Source organism: Mastigoproctus giganteus, chromosome 12 (assembly GCF_048544385.1).
Source record: "Mastigoproctus giganteus isolate SK-2022 chromosome 12, ASM4854438v1, whole genome shotgun sequence".
NCBI lineage: Eukaryota > Metazoa > Arthropoda > Arachnida > Uropygi > Thelyphonidae > Mastigoproctus > Mastigoproctus giganteus.
The window spans coordinates 44,472,881-44,496,585 of NC_143586.1; the positions used below are offsets into that span (position 1 = coordinate 44,472,881).

Here is a 23,705-nt window from a genome sequence, read left to right on the forward strand (position 1 = left end):
ATAGACAATATGCCATTTTCAAAATCCCTCAATAAATTTGTTATGTAATGAAAATTAAAAGAAAAACAAATTGAAAAAATTATGCATAGATAATCTGTAAACTGAATAATCTGCAGATGGATAATAAACTTTATTGCACTATGCAGCTAACATTTGACGTCAAAGACTAGTTTATGTAAACCGAAAGGACACAAAGAAGTATAACATTATTGCTTATTCTGTGTGGTTAGATATAAAAATTTCCATTAAGATAATTTTGAAAACATTAAATTTTTTTGTTTTGTGAGAAACTCAATAAATATAGCCTACAAAATTTATATAAATTTTGTAGGCTATATTTTTTGCAAAGGCAAAGAAGAAATTCCCAAATTCTGATTAGTTACTGGCATATTCAGGGATTCAAAGTCAAACACACTTATTTCAATATCAATTGTGATGTAGCAATAAAAAAAATATCTTTAATAGATTTAAGATATTTTACTCACCTTCACCTGGAGTAGACTTTCCTGACTGTGAAATTACAAGACTATGAGACATGCTACCCAAGGATTTCGTGCTCCCTGGAGATTTTGGTGTTGTGGCAGAACGAGGTCGTCGACTTTTACACGGCGTTCCTTGGTGATCAGGAGTTTTGATAACTGGTCTTCTTTGATCTGTGCAGGATCTTCTATGTTTCTCTTCATCTGTTTTGCCTCGTGGGGCTGTTCCAGGAAGAATATCATGTTTTCCTTTACCTGTTGTTTCACTAGGTGGTGTTGGCAGACGACGCTTGGCATGTGAAAGTGTTATCTGTCCTCTTGAGGTTTTCCCCCACAGAGGGCTGCTGTCAGAATCTGAAGCATCTAATAATTTTATTAAATATTACAAACTAAAAAATATAAAAATAATACACTCTTTAATTATGTACAGAAATGACAACAGTTGTCATTAGCATATTTGTATTTATTACCTTTCTACTCACCATAATCACATTAAGGTGACCTCCATGACAAATTTCAAGCCTTTACAATATTTACATTACAGGTTTTTTTGTATAGTATTTATCTCATTAACTTAGTTCATTAGTAATTTTAATATAAAATAGCTAGTCAGGTAAACTTATAGGACATTTGTTACTATGCTTACAGGGATACCTGAATATTACTATCAATATAATGCACCTTAAATATTAAAAATAATGCCAATTATTTTATTATTTAAGATGTAATATTTTTTATTATTTATTTCATTTTACTGGTCCCTTTTCAAATGAGTTCAAAATTCTCGTGAAGGAAGTTAAAGCATAAAATATGACTGGAGCTCAGAGAAAAGTAAGGCCCGATTGCATACAAAATTACCTTGAATTGAGAGGGACAATGCAGGATGTACAGAGAAACATGGTGGAGACTGATGCATTCAATTTACTCAAATCACACGGCAAAGATCTGACTACCGAAGAACACCTTGAACTTGAAAACCAAAGAGTGCAAGACAAGGTTGAAGAAGTGCCCCAAAATTAATATTTTTGTTCATTATAATCAAGGACATGGAGAAGCTTTTACCCATTTAGAAGCTGTAATGATTACCACTGCTGAGAAAGATGAAGACACACAAAGGGCAGCAGAGTTAACAGTGATGTAACAAAAGAAAAGTTAGCTGAAGTCATTCATTTTTAAATGGCTTCAATCACTAGTACCTACAACAGAAGAAGTTTCCTTGTCTACAGTCGATTAAGAGATATATATATATACACACACATTTTTTTTTATTCTACAGTGTTCCCTTCTTTCACGGTAACAGGCCTAATGAGGGTGGTTCCATGTTAAATAAATCAACCATTCATGAAGTTTTAGTCTTATTATTATTATCATTAGCCATATGATGCAAGGAAGCCTGAGGCTTTTGCTGCACCAGCCAAAAAAAAAAATCCAGAGTTACCGAGAGAGAGAGAGAGAGAGAGAGAGAGAGAGAGAGAGAGAGAGAGAGAGAGAGAGAGAGAGAAATAAAGGGAATCACCAGGGAAGAGAAGAATGATGATATCCAGCTCAGAACCCTGGGTGTGCCAAGTCCATGCTCATCAGATGTGAGCCCCTGGGGTGTTATCTTTTATTATTGCACCAGTATATAACAAGACTGTTCTTATAACATTGTTTACACAAAACAGCTAAGTCCACTTCTTTCATTATTACTGTGTTACATCCCAACAACTTTATATTTAAAATTTACTATTTAATTTTTTTCAAGGAATGCATCTATCATTATAATATAGGAACATATGGAAAATTATCACTCACTTACCTAACGACTCATTTTCGAAGTTGTTAACTCTGTCATTAAGTGAGACATAGTTCCACTTGTGTTCTGGACTGTCAGTAATTATGTCAGAACATAGTTTCACGTTCTGTTTTATCATGCTCTGGTGAGCACTTCACATATTTATTTGGTTAAAACTGCATTTTATTGTATTGATGGCAGCGTGAAGTGACATTAATGTATAATGACAGTTAAAGTTAATTTACAAGATGCTCTGTATATTCTATTCTTTTAAACAAGCTTTGTTACAGCAGTGCTACTTATCTTAAACTTTTGTGTTTTTATTTGCAACATTAGAAGTTTATTGTCTCTTCAGAAAAAAAAAAGTTTTCAAACTTTGGTTTGACAAGAGATCTTAATCAGCAATTGAATGAGAGCCCTAACATTCACATGAGTGGCATTTGAAAAGTTCACAGTCTGAGTATGAAGGGTTTATTTGAGTAGTCTGGTATCGTGTTACTTTTCACATAGTCCCCTTTGGAGTTAATACACTTTTGCCACTGATGTTGTATTCCATTGATTCCAGCTGCAAATAAAGTTTTCTCTTGGGCCTCCAGAAATGCATCCACAACAGCAATAATGTCACTGTTGGTGGGGAAATGGATGCTAGCCAGGCATTTTTTTCAATTTTTCAATTTTTTTTAAAAAAAATTTATTGTATCAGGCAGTCCCTGCCAAATTCTGGCAACCCACATTATATTTACAATACCATACACACAATATTATAGATAGAATTTATAATATCATTCAGAAAATGAGATACATCCATTCAACAAGTAGGCAACAATATCTGAAGTCCATCTGTACAAGAACTATGCATAACATAGTAATCCAATTGCATGTAGTACAAGGAATTGCATGATCTCACTGAAATCATCCGATATACTTACAGTCTGAGATATACTGTCTGCCACAGCACAAGGAACTGCACATTACTACTAAGCCATCTGAAATGTTTATGTTTTGAGAAAAGCAGCAATGGATAATCCACCTGAAGTCATGCAGCACAAGGAACTGCATATACTGTAATTATAATGCATAGAACAAAAAAGTGTCATAAAATTTCACCAGTGAAACTGCACTAATAATAACAAATGATAACCCTGCTAAACAATCAGTGCAGCACAATGAGCTGCAACAGGCACTCTTATCTGAGACTAACAGAGGTGAATTATCTTTGCATGTCGTTAGTAGAGAGAGAGATTGTCGCTGCATGAGGAACGATGCAATACTTGACAATAAGTGCAATGCAAATAGTTGGAACTGACAGATTAAAGTGGGATGGCACTAAATCTGGTGAATATGAGGGATGGTCTAAGATTTCAAAGCCGCACTTATGTGGTGCAGCCACAACAATAGCAGACTTGTGAGCAGGTGTACTGTCCTGGTGGAACAAGGCTCCTTTGTTGAGTTTTCATTGGTGGTAGTTTGATGTTTTCACACAAACACCTCACAAGGTCAGCATAATATGCCCCTGTGATTGTTTGGCCTTTCTGAAGGTCAAACTTATGCTGATGGAGTGTTACACTAGCAACGCTCCACCAGCATTCCAAAAAACTGATGCCATCATCTGCATGTTTGTTTGTTTGTTTGTTTGTTATTTGGTTTTTAGGAGCATTAGCAACTAAGGCCATATTGCTCCGGGATATGCGGTGGTCATTCCCTGACCTTTCCGCATCCTCCGTATTTGGTGGTGACGGGCTCGAACCCCGGTCTAATCAAGAAGCATGTGCTACGCACTGCTGCTCCTTCCCACCTGGCTACGGAGGCGCCGCCATCATCTGCATGAAGAGCAGATCTATGATGACGGATCTGCTCTATTTGAAGATGATGCAAATGCCCATTTGACTTGATAACTCTTGTTCATTTTTGATCTGCTGTCATCACCTTTGGGACTCATCATACTGACACCTTTTTCATAGTGAGAACCCCTGTTATTATGTGCTACACAAGTTCAGATGAGTTATGTTATGTTATTTGGTTTTTAGGAGCATTAGCAACTAAGACCATATTGCTCCAGGAATATGCGGTGGTCATTCCCTGACCTTTCCGCATCCTCCGTATTTGGTGGTGACGGGCTCGAACCCCGGTCTAATCAAGAAGCGTGTGCTATGCACTGCTGCTCCTTCCCACCTGGCTACGGAGGCGCCTAAGTTCAGATGAGATGCCCAAGATGCTGGCAATATACTGAATTGTCACTCATCACCAAATTATGCACACTGCCAACAACTGGAGTGAGGGATGTTGCAGGTCTTCCACAGTGTGGGTTATCTTCCAGGCTCTCCCTCCCTCTTTCAAATCTTACTGTCCACCTCTTAACCATAGAATAAGAAGGGGCACTCCCCTAATTTTGTAACCATTAGTCCCTTTTCCCCCCCAAATATTGGATGACTGCATGATGACTGATTTTGTCCATCTTTTCTCATTCATACAGGAACTGTAAATTAAAACAGACATAAATTGGAGCTGCATGAAACTTGGTGGGTTACTATTTGAAGTGTTATACATTAAGTATAACATTAATTTTTAATGCCGTACCAGTACCCTTTCATATTCAGGCCACAAACTTTTCAAATGCCCCCATTCATACACATACTTTCATTAGCATGAAGTTGCTGAGCTATTTTATTTTAAAATAAATAAGTTGTTAATAAATGTCTTGACCCTAATTCTTACTGGCTTTAAGTGATTAGACAAATGAAGTAGTTCTGCTGTGATCAGAACTAAGCCATTCATTTATACAACAGGTATGACGGATTACCATATGGGAGGATAAAACAGGAGCGGGACATCACTAAAACAGAATACTTAAACAAGTGATCAAAAATGCAGGAGAAACAATGATCACTTTGTATTGATGAGTTCTTAATTCCTATATCTATAATCTCCAAACATAAATTTCTTATATGACAGATTCTTTATATATCTTCTCGAAACCGTTTTTATGAAAAGTAAAAAAATATAATAAAATTTAAGTAATCTTAAGAAAATTTAGGGTTAAAGCATCATGATATGACAGATTACTTTGATTTGAAAACATATATAATAATTGGATTTGTTCAAAGTGATATATTTAGAATGGGACTATTGTTGCCACAGCATTCATTTTTCTTTTTTCGATGGTCAGTGCTGAATAGACGTTGATGCCCATCTGTATGGAAATTCAGATAGGCACCTGTACTTCCACAAGTACAAGGTACATTTGCACATCTCCAATTTGTAGGGACTTCTTGAATCTAAAGTTGTTCTCATCATTATGGCTAAAAATTCAACTTTCTCTTTTGCAGCTTCTTTTAATATAATTGAATAGGTTCCACCAGCCCTGGTCACTTTGTTCACTTTTAGCTGCAGCAATTTTGCTTCCGCTTTATTTTCTGTTGAAACATTTTTACTTATTATAATTTTTTAAATTGTTTGTATACAGTTTTTCTCCGAGTTACTGCATACAAGAACCACCTGGTGCAGCACTGTCTGTGTTCTATTAGGCCCTGGAGAGATTGTGCAAGGCTCAAGGGGTAGAATTTTTTTCAGCCTGGACTGTACTTGTTAACAGGAGAGATTGCTTCTACAAGGATGGGATACACTTAAATAGAAAGGGTGCAAGAATATTTGCCGATGATATCGAGGCAGTGTTAGGTGGGTTGGAAAACTGCTACCTTGGAGGGATACACGGACTAACAAATTAACAGTAGATGCTGGCAGAGGTGAAAGTGATTCTTGCATTGCTTCTATTGGAATGAGCATTAGCCTGGAAAACAAGGTGCAGGGGATTCCAGAGACTGCTGGGAGTCATTGCAGAACAAGTAAATACATGGGCTGTGTTAGGGTAGCTAAGAATAGGAACAGGTCCATGTATATGTGCGTATACACCAATGCTAGGAGTTAGGTAAATACATTTGATGAATTTGAAGTGTTGGTCAAAATATCAAAGGCAGATATTGTTGGGATAACAGAGATGTGGTGTCACACAGATATAAGGAAGGCAGAACTGAAATTTGGGGAGCATAACGTGTACAGGAAGGATAGACAGGATAGGAAGGGAGGAGGGTTTATACTATTGGTTAAGAAACACACAAAATCCAAGGAAGTACAGCCATTCACCATGGATGGACAGAGCAGTGTTGAGTCAGTTTGGTGTGACATAAGCACTGGGAAAGCAAAATTGAGACTAGGAGTGTGTTACAGGCCTAATGACTATGATGAGTATAATAAACAACTGTACAGAGAAATAGAGTGGGCCAGTAAATCAGAGAGTCTTATAATGGGGGATTTTAATTTCCCAGATATTGACAGGAATTTGTGGGTTGGTCACTCACACAATAGCAAGGCTTTTGTGGATTTATTGGATGATTGTTTTCTATAGTAGCATATTCGGGAGGCAACTAGAGTGAGTAATATTCTTGATCTGATTATCAGTAGTGATTCTTCATGCATTATGAATCTGCAGATAAAGGAACCACTAGGTGGCAGTGATCACAGTTCAATTTGTATATAGTGGGACCAACTGATGATGTTACAACAGCAAATTCAAAATGGGAAGCATTCAAAGAATTAATCTTGGAAGCTACTAAGCTTTTTATGCAAAGAAATATTGTTCAAGATTTAGGCCTAAACGGATGTCAGATGAACTTTTAGACATGTGGCAGAGAAGAAAAATGCATGGGATACATATAAAATAACAGGTGACACGTAAACCTATGATAGATATAAGCTGGTCTGTAACCAATTCACAATGGAGATTAGGCAGGCAAAGGCAGATTACGAGAAATCTTTGGCAAAGGATGCAAAGAAAAACAGCAAAGAGTTCTTTACTTATGTAAACCCTAGATGGAAGGGGATGAATCATATTGGTCCACTGGATATCGACAGTTTAACTGTTGATGATCCTGCTCAGGTAGCTAACAAATTAAATGAATATTTTTCATCTACATTCACACATGAGGAGTTATTCAGGGAGAGGAATTAGCATTAGCATTAGTAGAGGCATACGATGCAAGAAAGCAAACTTATGCAGCATCAGCCAAAAAAAAAAAAAAAAAAAAAAAAACCAACTTGCTCGCACTTCACGCCTCCGTTCGTTCCAAATACCTGTCCAGCTCAGCCTTAAATTTATTTAGGCTATCAACTTCCACAACAAAAGATGAAAATCTGTCCAACCAATCAACTACCTGCTGACTAAAGGCAAACTTCCGCACATCTATCCTACAATTGTCTTTCCTTAATTCGAATTTATGTCCTCTCAAGTAACTGATTATTCTTAGCAAGAGGAAGAATCCCATCAGCATTGAGCATGCTCAAACCATTCAAGACTTTATACACCTCAATCAGATCACCTCGCAGATGCCTAGTCTCCAGACACTGTAATCTGCAAAACTTAAGCCTTCCTTTGTAAGAGAAACCCTTCGTTCCATTCACTAATCTTGTTGCCCTTCTCTGTACTCATTCCAACAGCTCTACATCCTTCTTAAAATGAGGTCTCTAGACCTGTATACAGTACTCAAGGTGTGGCCTGACCATTGCCTTATACAAGGGTATAATCCCCACCTTATCCCTGCTAGAAATATTCCTATATATCATTGACAAGACACCATGAGCTACTCTTGCAGACTGTCTGCACTGTCAGAAAACATCATATCTGCCTGAACAATTACCCCCCAGGTCCTTTTCATTCTCTACCACTGTCAGTGCAGTACCATACAGTTGGTGCCTCCATAGCCAGGTGGGCAGGAGCAGCAGTGCTTAGCACATGCTTCTTGATTGGACCGGGGTTCGAGCCCGTGCCCACCAAATACGGAGGATGTGGAAAGGTCAGGGAATGACCACCGCACATCCCCGGAGCAATATGGCCTTAGTTGCTAATGCTCCTAAACACCAAATAATAAACAAACAAACCATACAGTTAATACGTAACTCTGGGGTTACTGCTTCCCATATGTAGTACTTTACATTTGTCAATGTTAAACTTCATTTGCCATCTCTCAGTCCATCTGCTAAACTTTTCTAGATCCTGTTGCAGCAGTGTACTGTCATTAGTGTCATTAATAACCCTGCCAACCTTTGTATCTTCTGCAAACTTGGACATTATGCCTGATATACTATCATCAATATCATTTATAAATACAGAAAACAACAATGGACCCAACACTGAACCTTGAGGGATTCCACTAATAACATTAGTCCATGAAGAGCAGTGTCCATTGATTACGAGTCTCTGTCTTCTCCCATGCAACCATCCCTTTATCCATAGCAGCAATTAGTCTCCAGTGCCAACACTGCTCCAATTTGTGGAGCAGTCTTCCATGTGCAACAGTATCAAAAGCCTTTATAAGATCCAAATATATGATATCAATGTTATTCCCTGCATCCAGTTCCTTTGTGACGACATCATAGTATCCAATCAAATTGGTCAGGCAAGATTTTCCCTTAACAAAACCATGCTGTGCCCGAGCTATAACTGAAGTCTTGTCTGGATGATCCTGCAGTGCTTCTTTAACCAGTGCCTCCATTAATTTTCCTGGAACAGAAGTTAAACTAACAGGTCTGTAATTACCTGTCTCCCCCTTTGATCCTCCTTTTTGAATTGGGGTCACATTTACACATCTCCAGTCCATGGGTACCTCCCCTGAGTCCAAGGAAGCTCTCATAATTATGACTAAGGGTTTGCTTACTTCCTTTGCTGCCTCCTTTAATATAACTGGATAGATCCCATCCACCGCTGGTGCCTTTTTTATGTTTATCTTCAACAATTTTTCTTCTCAGTTATTACAAAATCATCTAGCTCACTGCCACAGTTTAATTCATCTCTGGCATTCCTCTTCCTGAATAACTCCTCATGTGTGAATGTAGATGCAAAATACTCATTTAGTTTGTTAGCTTCCTGAGCAGGATCAACATCCAGTGGACCAATCTGATTCATCCCTTTCCTTCTAGAGTTTAAAGAGGTAAAAAACTGTTTTCTGTTTTTCTTTGCATCCTTTGCCAAAGATTTTTCATAATCTGCCTTTGCTTGCCTAATCTCCTTCGTGACTTGGTTACAGACCAGCTTATAGCTATTACAGGCTTCCATGTCACCCATTAATTTATATGTATCCCATGCATTTTTCTTCTCTGCCATATGTCTCATTAAGTTCATCTAATATCCATTTTGGCCTAAACTTTGAACAATATTTCTTAGTTGGTATGTAAAGCCTAGTAGCTTCCAAAATTAATTCTTTGAATGCCTCCCATTTTGAATTTGCTGTTGGTAACATCATCAGTTGGTCCCACCATATAGAATTTAAGTACTGTCTCAGACCTCATTAGTCACCTTTACAAAAGCAAAAACCCTTCCCTTTACCCCTGATGTTAGTTACCTCTTTGAGTAAATCTCACTTCAGCACAATGTGATCACTGCTACCTAGTGGTTCCTTTATCTGCAGATTCTTAATGCACAAAGAATCACTACTGATAATGAGATCAAGAGTATTACTCCCTCTAGTTGCCTCCTGAATATGCTGATGTAGAAAACAATCATCAAATAAATCCACAAAAGCCTTGCTAGTGTGTTAGTGACCAACCCGCAAATTCCAGTCAATATCTGGGAAATTAAAATCCCCCATTATAAGACAGTTTGATTTACTGGCCCACTCTATTTCCCTGTACAGTTTTTTATTATACTCATCAGAGTCATTAGGCCTATAACAACAATGCCAGAGGTGTATTAAACTCTGGCAGTAAGCTAGATAATCTTGTAATAACTGAGAGTAAAATGGAGGAGAAATTGTTGAAGATAAACATAAGGCACCTGGGATGGATGGGATCTATCCAGTTATATTAAAGGAGGCAGCAAAGGAAGTAAGCAAACCCTTAGCCATAATTATGAGAGCTTCCTTGGACTCAGGGGAGGTACCCATGGACTGGAGATGTGCAAATGTGACCCCAATCCACAATAGAGGATCAAAGGGCAACATAGGTAATTACAGACCTGTTAGTTTAACTTCTGTTACAAGGAAGTTAATGGAGGTACTCGTTAAAGAAGCATTGCCGGAACATCTAGACAAGACTTCAGTTATAGCTCGGACACAGCAAGGGTTTGTTAAAGGGAAGTCTTTCTGACCAATTTGATTGGATACTATGATGTGGTCACAAAGGAACTGGATGCAAAGAATAATTTTGATATATATTTGGATCTTAGAAAGGCTTTTGATACTGTTGCACATGGAAAACTGATGCACAAATTGGAGCAGTGTGGCATTGGAGGCAAATTGCTGCTATGGATAAAGGCATGACTACTTACTGATAATAATCGTTAGTAATTTAGAAGTTGTATTTTTTAAGAATATAAATTTAATCCTAATATTTTTAGACGAATGGATAAATTTTTGACTGGTTACAAGAGAAAATCCACTAATAATGAAGATACTGATGCTGATACACGTAAAGGTAGTGGGAATAGAAGCAACAGGGAACAAGGAGGTAGAACTCCCAAGACAAGAAAATATGATTCATCCTATTTATCATTAGGATTCACAAGTGTTATTATAGATGGCTTGGAAAAACCAATGTGTTTGTTTTGTACGAAAGTTTTGGCTGTAGATAGTATGAGACCAGGCAAATTAAAAGGGGTACCTTAAAACTATGCATTCTGAATACATTGGTAAGCCCATAGAATTTTTTCAAAGAAAATTAGACGAGTTTAATAAACAAAAGCAAACGTTCAAAAAAATAGCTTCTGTTCCATCAAATGCATTGCTAGCATCGTACCAAGTTTCTTACAGAATCGCAAAATGTAAAAAACCACACACAATAGGAGAAACTCTAGTTTTGCCGGAGAACCAGAAATTGCACAATTATGGATGTTTTACTTCAAGGGAGGCGCCGGGAACATTTTACAGATCAAGGGAGGCGTGGGCTCAGAAAGTTTGAGAAACACTGCAGTAAAATGTGAATGAAAAGAAAATGTGTAGTTTTAACATTATGAACAAACAATGGAAATTATTAATAGAATTAGAAAAGGTGAAAATTTAGGAAATCTCTCCAAAGAGTTTAATGTGAGGATTTCAACAATTTATGACATCAAGAAAATTTCCAATGCTATAACAGATTTTGTGTCAATTACGGATGTGAAGGAGGGTCTAAGTGGGAAAAAGACGATGTCAAAATCTGAAAATGCCGCTTTAGAGAGTGCATTTTATTTGTGGTTTCTTCAGAAGCAAAGGTTAGGTGAACTAGTGTCCGGCCCAATGTTGTGTGAAAAAGCATTAGATTTTAATTGAAAATTAAGAGGTAAAGATTTTAAGGCAAGCACAGGTTGACTGTAAAACTTTAAAGTGTGACATGGTATCCGTGGACTTGATATTCAAGGCGAGAAACTTTCTGCAGATGAATTGGCAGCAGTGTCCTTTAAAAGGAAGTTTGCTTCAGTTATAGCAAATTACGAGAAAGAAAGTGTTTATAATGTTGATGAGACGGGCTTATTATGGAAAGCATTACTGAGAAAAACCCTAGCCACTAAAAGAGAAATGCCTGCACCAGGTTTTAAGATGAGAAAAGAATGAGTTACAATTGCTATGTGTGCAAATGCTACTGGGACGCACAGATTGTCCGTGCTCATTATTGGTAAGTGAAAAAACCCGAGAGCATTTAAAAATCTTTCTAATTTTCCTGTTTTGTATAAAAATCATAAAAATGCTTGGATAGATGTTTCTGTTTTCTGAGATCGGTTTATAAATTTTAATTTAATTTAATTTAATTGTAAGGTAAGATTAAATTTATTTAATCTAACCTTACATTTGATTATCTGGAAGAGCTCTGACATCAATTATGCCGGATAAGACTAAGATGCATTTAGGGCTAAAGCTGCGAGCAAATTTAGACTATGTATATATTAAGTGCAATAGCATCATTAATACACAGCCATTTCTGAATAAACAGAATATTTATAAGGCGGCATCGTTTTAAGTTATATCTCATATTGTGAATACCTTCACAACGAGTTGCCATAATATTGCACTACTTCGAATAAGTAACACTTCACCTAAGGAGAAGACTAACGTTACTTATTCTCAGATAGGTACCAAAGTGATGCAATGATGGCAAAACAGTTATGAAGTATAACTCCACAATATGAGAGATGCCTGATGGTGTATGATTTAGACTAAGATGCATTTAGGGCTAAAGCCTCAAGCTGTGAGCCAATTTAGACTATGTATATATTTTAAAGCATTTAGGGCATAAGCCTCAAGCTATGGAAAAGTCTAGACTATGTATAAGTATAGTGCGAAGGCATCAATAATACATAGCCAAATCTGAATGAACAGAATATTAGCAAAGCGGCATCGTTTTAAGTTATATCTCATATTGTGAATACCTTCACAAAGGGTTGCCATGATATTGCACTACTTCGAATAAGTAATGCTTCACCTGAGGAGAAGACTAATGTTACTTATTCTCAGATGGATACCACCACCCAGACGGCACCATTTCAGGGCTATTTGGCCCTTCTTTGGTGGGTGGGCATACTTGGGTATCTACCCACCCACCGAAGAAGGGCCAAATAGCCCTGAAATGATGCCGTCTGGGAAATAAAAACAAATTTTATTTCCATAAAGATTATATCAGTGGATTGAAACAAAGTCTGAAATAGTTCTGTATCATAATAATTCAAAAAAAAGAATCTTACCTTGCTGTTTCCGACTCTGAGATCTAGAAACAGTTTGCTTAATGCGAACATCTGAGCCAATACCCTAAAAACAGTTGTTTAAGCAGATACATATAAATATAGAAACACCACATATAGAATACAGAGTTTTGGATAATTTAGTTTGTTAAAAAATCTAATCATAGTCAATTTTCAAATACTACTGAAGTTTATAAATAATGCAGTTAGCTCATATTTATCCTCGGGGAAATATATTATTAACTATATTAATTAATGCCAATATCTTTTAATTTCAAGTTTTTTTTTTTTGTAAGTAGTATTATTTAATGCTATGTAAAAATTTTCAAAAAGATTCTGTTTATCTGCATTTCTTTTTTTGAATTTGGGAATGTTGATCCTGAATATGAGACTAATTTTTGCACAGTATCAACTGTTCATACAGAATTTAAACGTAAAAGTAAATACTCAGTAATACTATATCAGATTTATTAGCAATATTTTACTTTTCTTGTATTAAAGATTAACACTGTACTATAGAATATAGTATTAATCTTTAATACAAGTAAACAACAAGTTAAAAAAAATCACAAATTAAAAAGTAGAACCCCTTCTTGAGTTAACAAAAAAAATCTTCCATAAAAAAAGTACATTTTAACATCTTCATCTTTTGTAGGCCAGTGTGATCATTTCAAATCATGTAGATATAGTCGCCTATCATAGCTTCATCCCACTTTCCTTGGTACCTCTTTTGCATTGATTGTATGTCCTGGAATCTCCTGTCACACTCTTCACTGATACCAGCCAGATTTGGTCTGAAAAAAAATTCAAGCGAGAGTGCAAGTTATGGAGGTTCATTGCTATTCAGTATCCTATTTTTCTAAATTTTCAATGAACTTGTTAACTAGTTCCTTGTAATTTTCACTGTTAATATTACTGAAAAAGCAATTCACTGCAAGGCGAAATGAATGCCAGACATTTTACTCAGCATCAGTCATTTTGTCTTCCAATCCTTTTAAAGCCAACATCTGCTTTAACTTATAGACCAATAAATATGGCACCTTTCTCTTTTTCTTTAGAGAATTTTAGAAACATAGACTGTATGTAGTTGAAAGTGTCATCTTAAGGACCCAATACTTTAAACAAACTGTTTGACCAGTTCTGGCTTCATATGCAGTGGTGAAAACAAGAATGTTTCTTGGAACCAAGGGACTATTTACAACACTGTGTGCACCAAACTGCAACTCAATTCTGAAAGAACATTCACTTCTGTAGTGTTGATCTACTGTTCTGCTGTCCCAGGTGCAGAAAAAGCAAGTGAAACCACCTTGAAAACCCAGCCTTGAAGCGCTCACACACATCCCAATTTATATCGGTCATACTTGATGATTTCTAATACATGCTTCATATTCCAGCGGTCTTCTTTAGTATGAACAGAGTGTGCAATAGGAATCAATGGGTGCGTATTTAAATTGCAAAGCAACACAGCTTTCAAATTATTATTTAAGATACCTATGAAAATGCCACGCTTTTGCATATCATACCTAATATGAATTTCTTCCCAAAGATCAATCAAATTAAAACAACAGCACAAGCTTCTGCAATAGCAAAAAGTCATACAAAAGTGACATGTCCTTTCCTGTATGTGGAAGTCATGTGGATGGGATACAGTGATTCCACTCTTTTAAATGAGATGTCAGGAACTCTGTACTGGATCTGATCAGATCCAAGTCCCTTGCTAAATCATCCTGTTTTGGATGATTAGGAAATATGGCACTTGAATAGGTGTCTGAGGTGTAATACCAGTTTTTCCATTCACCAGATTTGTCATTCAATTCCAAAGACCCTTCTCTGGAAGGTGCATGGAATAGACAGGTCTTCATTGTGTGGCACCAGAGCAATACAGGATGGTGTGTTGGGATATAGCACTGCTTTTCAATTCACAGACTTGTGATATATGTTGTTTGGTTTTTAGGAGCATTAGCAACTAAGGCCATATTGCTCCGGGGATATGCAGTGGTCATTCCCTGACCTTTCTGCATCCTCTGTATTTAGTGGTCATGGGCTCGAACCCCGGTCTGATCAAGAAGCGTGTGCTACATACTGCTGCTCCTGCCCACCTGGCTACGGAGGCGCCCTTGTGATATATCCACCATACAACAACAGCAATCACTATAATGTTTTGTGGTCTCCCTCCACATTCAAGGTAGAGCAGAAGACATCAACTTACAACTATCAAGAAACCATCCTTCTAATGGCAACCTGCAACTATCACAACAGAAATGAGGTGTATTCAACCTGCCTTGATCATCCATAGTCATTGCCTTGATCATCCAAAACAGGTTTCACATGCACTGCTAAATTTGTTCTACCAATGATTTCACCTGCTTTGAACCTATATATTATCTACAAACAGCATTTGGACCTATATAATATTTACAAACAGCATTTGGATCTATATAATATTTATAAACATAGCATTTGACCCTTGAGGTGGTTGCAGACATTTCACTCAGGTATGACAGGCTAGGGGTTGCTACCTGGGAGTCTAAAATACTAATGGAACTGATATTCGGCTGACACTTGAGACAAGCGGACTGAATTTCAGTAAAGTCAGGTCTGAACATTGATTTTAATGTTCAAACAAGTGTTAGACAATTTTAATGTTATACAAACATTTGGAGTGACCAGATGGGTGAAATGGAAAGGCTTTTTTTTTCTTTTTTTTTTTTTAAATTTTATTTTTATTTATTTATTATTATTAATTTTTGGCTGATGCTCTATAAGCTTGCTTTCTTGCATCACATGCCTCAACTAATGCTAACTCCAGCTGGCTTCAGTTTTCTAATCACCTGGACTCAGCTGGTTAAGATGCTGAGCTTTTACAATTACTAATGACCTCACACCAATCTACCAGAATACCGGACAATCCTAACCACACAGCCAATGCTCTTGATCTTTTTCTCATAAACAACACTTCCAAGTACACAGATGAGGAGAGGGCCTGTCGGGTAGCTCAGATCGCAACTTAGTGACGATCACTTCTCTAATGGAGCCTTCCCTCACTGCTATTCTCAGCCTTTTGTTTGGCATTACATTAAAAGAATGCAAAATGGGATGATCTGCAAGATCTGTATTCTTCTTTTCCTTGGCTGGATTACTTTTTTAAATCTTCTGATGTCAATGTTTCCTCAGATCCCATCAGTGAAATCATTCTTGTAGGGATGAAATCCTTTATTCCACACCCCACCTAAAAATCTCATTCTTATTCTTGAACCCTTCTATGTGTCAAGGCTGTTCAAGATAAGAATGTCGCTTATCGCAATTAGCTTGCATCCAAATCTCCAGTTTCATTTTCTGCCCACACCAAAGCTTACAACAACTGTGAAGCAGTTATTAATCAGTCCAAACAGATTTTGAAAAATCCATGAGTAGAAAACTTGTTTCTTTTCCAAATGGTAGTCAAGCAATCTGGCCTCTTGTCAAAGCTATTGCATGGAATAGCTTTCACAATGTATTCATACTCTGTTAAAACCTATTGGTTCTATTGCCATCTCAACTAAAGATAAAGTTTATTTACTAGCATCCTACTTATCCTCTAACTCTTGTATTGATGATTGTGGTAATCACTTTTCACCATTCGCAGTACACTCCACTTAATGCCTCCTGTGGTCTTCCATCAGTGTTTCAAAAGAATTTTGAATAATTTCGATGCTAAGAAAACTCCAGGTCCTGATAACATTTCTTCAGTTGTTCTCAAAACCTGTATTCCCGAACTTATTCCAGTTCTGTGTTGCTTTTTTACACTTTCTTATTCCTTTGGTGTTTTTTATTTCTGCTTGGAAATTTGGTAATATTCAGCCAGTTCCTAAAAAGGGTGACAAATCCCTCCCATCAAATTACTGTCCCATTGCACTTACTTCTACTCTTTCCAAAGTAATGGAGAAATCCATTAATCACCAACTCCTATCTTGAACCCTTCTATGTGATCAATTGCCAACATAGACTCAGTCAGTGTCGATCCAGTGGTAATATACTGCCTTATATTACCTATCTCTGTAAAAATTCAACGGAAAAGTTCGGTAAAATCGAAACAGGTGCTTTTGATATTTCAAATGCTTTTGATCAGGTTAAGCATAAAGGTTGTTGTTGTTATTTAGTTTTTAGGAGCATTAGCAACTAAGACCATATGGCTCCGGGGATATGCGGTGGTCATTCCCTGACCTTTCCGCATCCTCCATATTTGGTGGTCACGGGCTCGAACCCTGGTCTAATCAAGAAGCGTGTGCTATGCACTTCCACTCCTGCCTACCTGGCTATGGAGGCGCCTCAGCATAAAGGTCTTCTAAATAAGTTTCTATCTTATGGATTGCCAACTGTTTTTTTTTTGTGATTGGTATCCTGTTTTCTTGCTGACCACTCACTGTGAGTGATGGTAGATCAGATCGCTATCTTCTAACTTCTACACTAATGCTGGTGTCCCCCAAGGTTCAGTTCTTTCTCCCACCCATTTCTTGTTGTATATTAGTAATAATAATAATAATAAAAAAAAAATCCTGCCCACCTCACTCTTCTATCCCTCCAATGACTCTCTTCCATTGACTAGAAATCCTATCCACAGTTTTGCTGATGACAGCACATTGCATTCCATCTTTTAGTTTGAGAAACCTTGCCCTGCACAAACAGCTTCAATCTGTCAAATATTCACTACCAATTCCTTAAATACTGATCACCAGGTAATTCTCCAATGGGGCAAAGATAACTTAGTTAATTTCAATCCTTCTAAAACAATTTTCTGTCATATATCTTAACAACAAAGGATTCTTTTGTTCCTATGCTTATACTCGATGGCACTCAGATGTCCAGACAAGATCACATATCTCTATTAGAGATTAGCCCGACGTCTAATCTCTATTGGTAAGCGCATCACAAATATTGCTTCCTCTGATTTTAAAAAAACTGTGTTTTCTCCTTCACTCTTAGCGTTACTTTTCTTCTAAATTATATTAATCTCACACCTGCCTTACCATGCAATATTGTTCCCACATCTGGGGTGGTGCTTCCTTAACCGCTCTCATGCTTCTAGACTCCATTTAAAAGAGGGGAGTTAGTTGGATTAATGGACCATTATTATTAGCCATATAGTGCAAGGAAGCCTGAGGCTTATGACATATCTAACAAAGTCTCTCTCTCCGTGTTTCACAGACTCCAAGTCTCACAGATGTTCTGTGTTTGCTGCCTGCCTTTTCTATAGATATTTACATGGACATTATTCTTCTGAATTGGCTTCTATAATTCCTCCTCTCTTTTCCAAACCACACCAAATACATGCCACAATCAGTCATCATCATCATTTTACTGTTCAACTTCAAACTGATGGAACCAACTTTTCTTCTTCCTCATTTTTATTCCTTCAACTTCTGTTTTCTGGAACAAACTCCCTTCACACATATTTCCTGAAAATTACAATTTACAGAAATTCAAGTGTAATGTCAACTCACATACATTACTAACCCCTATAGGTTCTAAGTACTAAAGGTATTAATAGGTCCTTTTGTGTTTGGGGGTTCATAAAAAAAAAAAAGTCTGGAGATAACTTATATCTTTGTTTGGTAGCCACAGCAAACTACGATGAAAAATGAATACCATAGTATTGGTATAATGCATTTGAAATGCATGCGTTTAACAAAATTATTTTCTGTTTATCTATTTTTTGTCACTATTTATTTATATTTATTTTTTGATGAATTAAATAGCATTGGTTATTGATATGCCCAGGACCTTTCTCCAATCCAAAAAAATTCTCTCTCTCTCACACACACACACACACACACACACACACACACACACACACACACACACACACACACACACACACACACACACACACACACACACACACACACAAAAGATAAATAAGAGCAGATGGCAAATGAATGGTTTTTGAACAAAATCAAAATGATCAGTTTTAAGGTCTGGAAGAAACTGATTTTCCAAGCATATTAAATGATCACGTATAATCTGCTTTATCAGATTAAAACTGAAATTATTTCCACTAATAAACTCGTCCATACATGGAAACATAACATTTCAAATGAGATTTTACATTTTACTCTTCCATGTTTATTTTTTTCATAAATGCTTGGCCATTATCTTTCAGAAGGAAAATATTAGTGTTCTCTGTCTGCAGAGACATATTCAGTTCATTGAGTTTCTCAAATATATCTGATAAATAAGATAAGTTGCAAAGCCAAATGTTGTTGTGAAAACGTTTTGCAAAATCCAAGTTATTTTTTGATAACTCAATGCAATGATGACAATAAATTACAAAATTTTCCTTCCTTAAGGAGACAAAAATAACACTACTTCATTTTTTAACTCCATTAGTTGTCTCAAACTTTGTCCCCTTGACAACCATCTTACTTCTGGATGCAACAACAATTTATCATGATCAGATTCCATATCCTTGCATAGATTTTAAAAAAGGCAGCTATTAAGTGCATGACGTTTAATGAAGTTGATAACTTTTACTGCATCTTGTAGTACAATATTTATATCAGCAGAAATGTTCTTAGCCACAAGTGCCTCTCGATGAATGACACAATGAGTAAAAGTAATGTTTATTATTAGCAGATTTAATTCTGGCTACAAATCAAGCATTCTTTCCTATCACTGCTCCAGCACCGTCAGTACATACACTAACACAATCACTAACATAATCTAAGTACTAAAGGTACTAATACTAGACCTTCTTCCTTGAAAAATTCATTCCACTTTATATAAATCTAAGAGCAGCTATGGCTCAATATATCCTATGCTTTGGTAATATTTGAAAATTACAAAAGAGTTATCTCAATATTTCTTCATAGGATGACTTCTATCCTCTACTCTCCAGGCATGATTAAAATGATTTAAGAACACATAAACACTTCTTTAAAATTATTAAATGCGTTCAACACTCTCAGAACATGGACGATTCAACACCCTGGGATCATAAACAAAAGCCCCAACCTGACCCCGGATACTTAAAAATAGACATTGATAATAAAATATATCATGAAATAACATCTACTAAATAAAACCACAATGATGACAATAAATTATGAAACTTTCCTTCCTTAAGAGGACCCAGCTTTTTGACTTTCGTTATGTTCATGGTCAGAATACAAATGCGCAATGTGCGTGTGTTTCCAAGATATTTAAAGGAGATTACTTGTTAATAAGCATCCGTATAAAAGTCCATGAATCTGAAATAAGAAATGGACATCATACGTTTTGTTGTTGTTGTTTGTTATTTGGTTTTTAGGAGCATTAACAACTAAGGCCATGTTGCTCCAGGAATATTTGGTGGTAACGGGCTCAAACCCCGGTCTAATTAAGAAGCATGTGCTACGCACTGCTGCTCCTGCTCACCTGGCTACGGAGGCGCCACACACACATAATATGTTGATCGAGTTATTATGTAGTCTCATTTCTAAGGTTTCCGCAATTAGTAATTTTGTGCAATTGTGTTGTATGTTTAAAACCTTAACCTCATTGAACAGGAAAGTGTGATTCTCATTTATGGCATGGAAAGACAATTCTGAAGAAGCTCGTAATGCTCTAACCAACACAGCATGTTGTTTTAGACATGTGTCCAAAAGGCACCTTGTTGATCCCACATAAGAGGAATCACAATCACTGCATGCGATACTATATACCAGGTCATACATTTCTATGGGAGTAGAGGGAAGGACAGAATGATTTTTCTATATGAAATGAAGTTTCTGTGTTGGCTTCAGTATTATTTTGAATTCTGTATACTTGGCAAGAATCTTAAGTTGCCTATACCATTATTCAATGCATGGAATTGCAATAAAATGTTATTTGCTAGTTCTATTAAGAGGATATCCCCTATTTAAAAATCTGTTTGTTAATTCTTCAATTTCTGTATTTAATTGGGGTTATCCTCTTACCACCATTAACAGTATTAGATTACAGGCTAAGGATAGGGAAGACAGTAGAGGTCTGCACGGGCCTACATTTTTTATTTTTACGTGGCCCGGCCCAAAGTCTAGACAGACTGGCCCAGCACGGTATGGCCCAAATTTGTTTTTCAAATTCATTTTCCCCAGAACCGATTTTTATCACACCCCGATTGAAACTTTTTATATATATAAAATTGCTAGCATTACTTTGAAGTTTCATAATAATAAAAAAAATAAAACTTTCAGATTCAAAATTCAATATTAATAACTATGTAACAATAATTATCCAAAATAATTATTAATATTAATTATATAAAAAAGAAAATGTAATAAATTTTCAATTCACCATATTTAATATAATTCCAAAACCAATATTGATATACACCTCTACTTAAATTAAAAAATTAGAACTGACTGTCACTGGCAATTACCTCTTACCTGTATTTCTAAAATATTGGTCAGTATTGGATACAGAAAAGAAGTGGTTAGAAAATGTTACAAGTGAATCTTCTTAGAATTGAAAGTAGGTCGACCCAAAATCTTGGATGTAATAGAACTAGGGACTAACGGTATCACACTTTTAATAAATACTGTATACATACAACTAAAAAGGAAACCATTGCCAGGGTGCATAATGACTCATATCGTACTCTTGATGTAACATAAATTGCAACTTAATGCCCGCTTAAGGGCAAAGGCTACTTTACTGAGTAAAAATACAGACCGGGTCATTTCCACGAAAGAGTACAAATTTCGGTGAATTTTGGAGACAATGGCAAAGTGCGCCTTATTGGTCAATTAAAAGTGTCAACTAATACACATTTTTTCTAAAAACCTTTAAGAATTTCAATACATAAAAAAAATATATATGTAGGAAATAGCCTGAAAAAGTCCAAAATGTTTGGAAATAACAGTTCATTACGATTATTTGTACCTGAACATCATTTCTGTTACCCGGCACGAGGACTGGGTTGGGCCGAAGCCCGAGGGTCAGGTCCAGGCTCATGTAGACCTCTAATGGACAGTAAGCAACATAACAATAGAACTAGCTGTTGTTGTTATTTGGTTTTTTAGGAGCATTAGCAACTAAGGCCATATTGCTCCGGGATTTGCGGTGGTCATTCCCTGACCTTTCCGCATCCTCCGTATTTGGTGGTGATGGGCTTGAACCCCGGTCTAATCAAGAAGCGTGTGCTACGCACTGCTGCTCCTTCCCACCTGGCTACGGAAGCACAATAGAACTAGCAAAAAACATTTTATTACAATTCCAAATATTGAACAATGGCACAGGCAACTTAAGATTCTTGTCAAGGATACAGAATTCAAAATAATACTGAAGCCAACACAGAAACTTCATTTCATAATGAAAAATCATTCTATCCTTTCCTCTACTCCCATAGAAATGCAGGACCTGGTATATAGTATCGCATGCGGTGATTGTGATTCCTCTTATGTGGGATCGACAAGGTGTTTTTTGTATACATGTCTAAAACAACACGCTGTGTAGGTTAGAGCATTATGAGCTTCTTCAGAATTGTCTTTCCATGCCATAAATGAGAATCACACTTTCCTGTTCAATGAGGCTAAAGTTTTAAACATACAACACAATTACACAAAATTACTAATTGTGGAAACCTTAGAAATGAAACTACATAATAACTCGATCAACATATGACATCCGTTTCTTGTTTCAGATTCATGGACTTTTACACGCATGTGTATTAAAGAGTAATCTCCTATAAATATCATGGGAACACACGCACATCGCGCATTTGTATTCCGACCTGTGCACACGATAGAAGTCGAAAAGCTTGGTCTTCTTAAGGAAGGAAAGTTTCGTAATTTATTGTCATCGTTGTGGTTTTATTTAGTAGATGTTATTTTGTGATATTTTTTATCAATGTCTGTTTTTAAGTATCTGACATAATGTTTTCAGTCACTCATGGATTCATGGAGGGTTTGATAAATCTGGGGTCGGGTTGGAGCTTTCGACTATGATCCCGGGGCGTTGGATCCTTCATGTTCTGAGAGTGATGAACACATTTAATAATTTTAAAGAAGTGTTTATGCATTTTTAAATCATTCTTCAATCATTTTAATTGGGCCTGGAGAGTAGAGGATAGAAGTCATCCCATGAAGAAATACTGAGGTAACTCTTTTGTAATTCCACTTTCTGAAAAATATCTTCACCAGTTGTACGTCCATGTAATGGCTGATAGAATAGTAAGTCTTCCTGTACATTGCCATCATAACAATATCTGATATATGCTAACAGTAGGGCTAAGCCTGAAATGTCTATTGACTTGTCCAGCTGAATAGCAAATTTCGAACTTTCTTTAATTCTTACAATAAGTTGCTGGAACTGGTCATTGCTAATTTCCGAAATTCTTTTACTGACTGTGCCATTTGACAAAGGAATTTTACATAATTTGTCTGCATATCGTTTTTCCATGAATGGTTTCTGTTATTTTTACTGCAATAGACAAAATAAGATCTTCACCAATCATATATGGTTTTTTAGCTTTGGCTATTAAATATGATCCTTCATAAGATGCAATTAAATATTTTTCTTGAACACTTACACATTTTTCGAAAAATTGTTTTTCTTGTTTTAAGGATTTTAAGTCTTTCAAAATATTCTACTGGCTTACTGGAGTATTAGTAATGGCCGCATGGTGCAAGAAAGCCTATGGCTTATGCTGCACCAGCCAAAAAAAAAATAATAAAAAAAATAAATAAATAAAATAAAAATATCCGAACAAAACAATGATAAAAAAAAAATAATAATAAATAATAATAATTAATAAAAA

General features: G+C 36.3%; 1 protein-coding gene across 1 annotated transcript in view; it reads right to left on the minus strand.

Moving 5' to 3' along the window:
* LOC150077000 (uncharacterized) overlaps nucleotides 1-23,705 on the minus strand; it is a 132,117-nt gene that overhangs the window by 40,690 nt on the left and 67,722 nt on the right. The window contains exons 7-8 of the mRNA XM_090385753.1: nucleotides 12,953-13,016; nucleotides 486-842 (exon numbers count right to left, since the gene is read on the minus strand). Coding sequence (XP_090241879.1) covers nucleotides 486-842; nucleotides 12,953-13,016 — 421 coding nt within the window. The remainder of the gene's footprint in view (nucleotides 1-485; nucleotides 843-12,952; nucleotides 13,017-23,705) is intronic.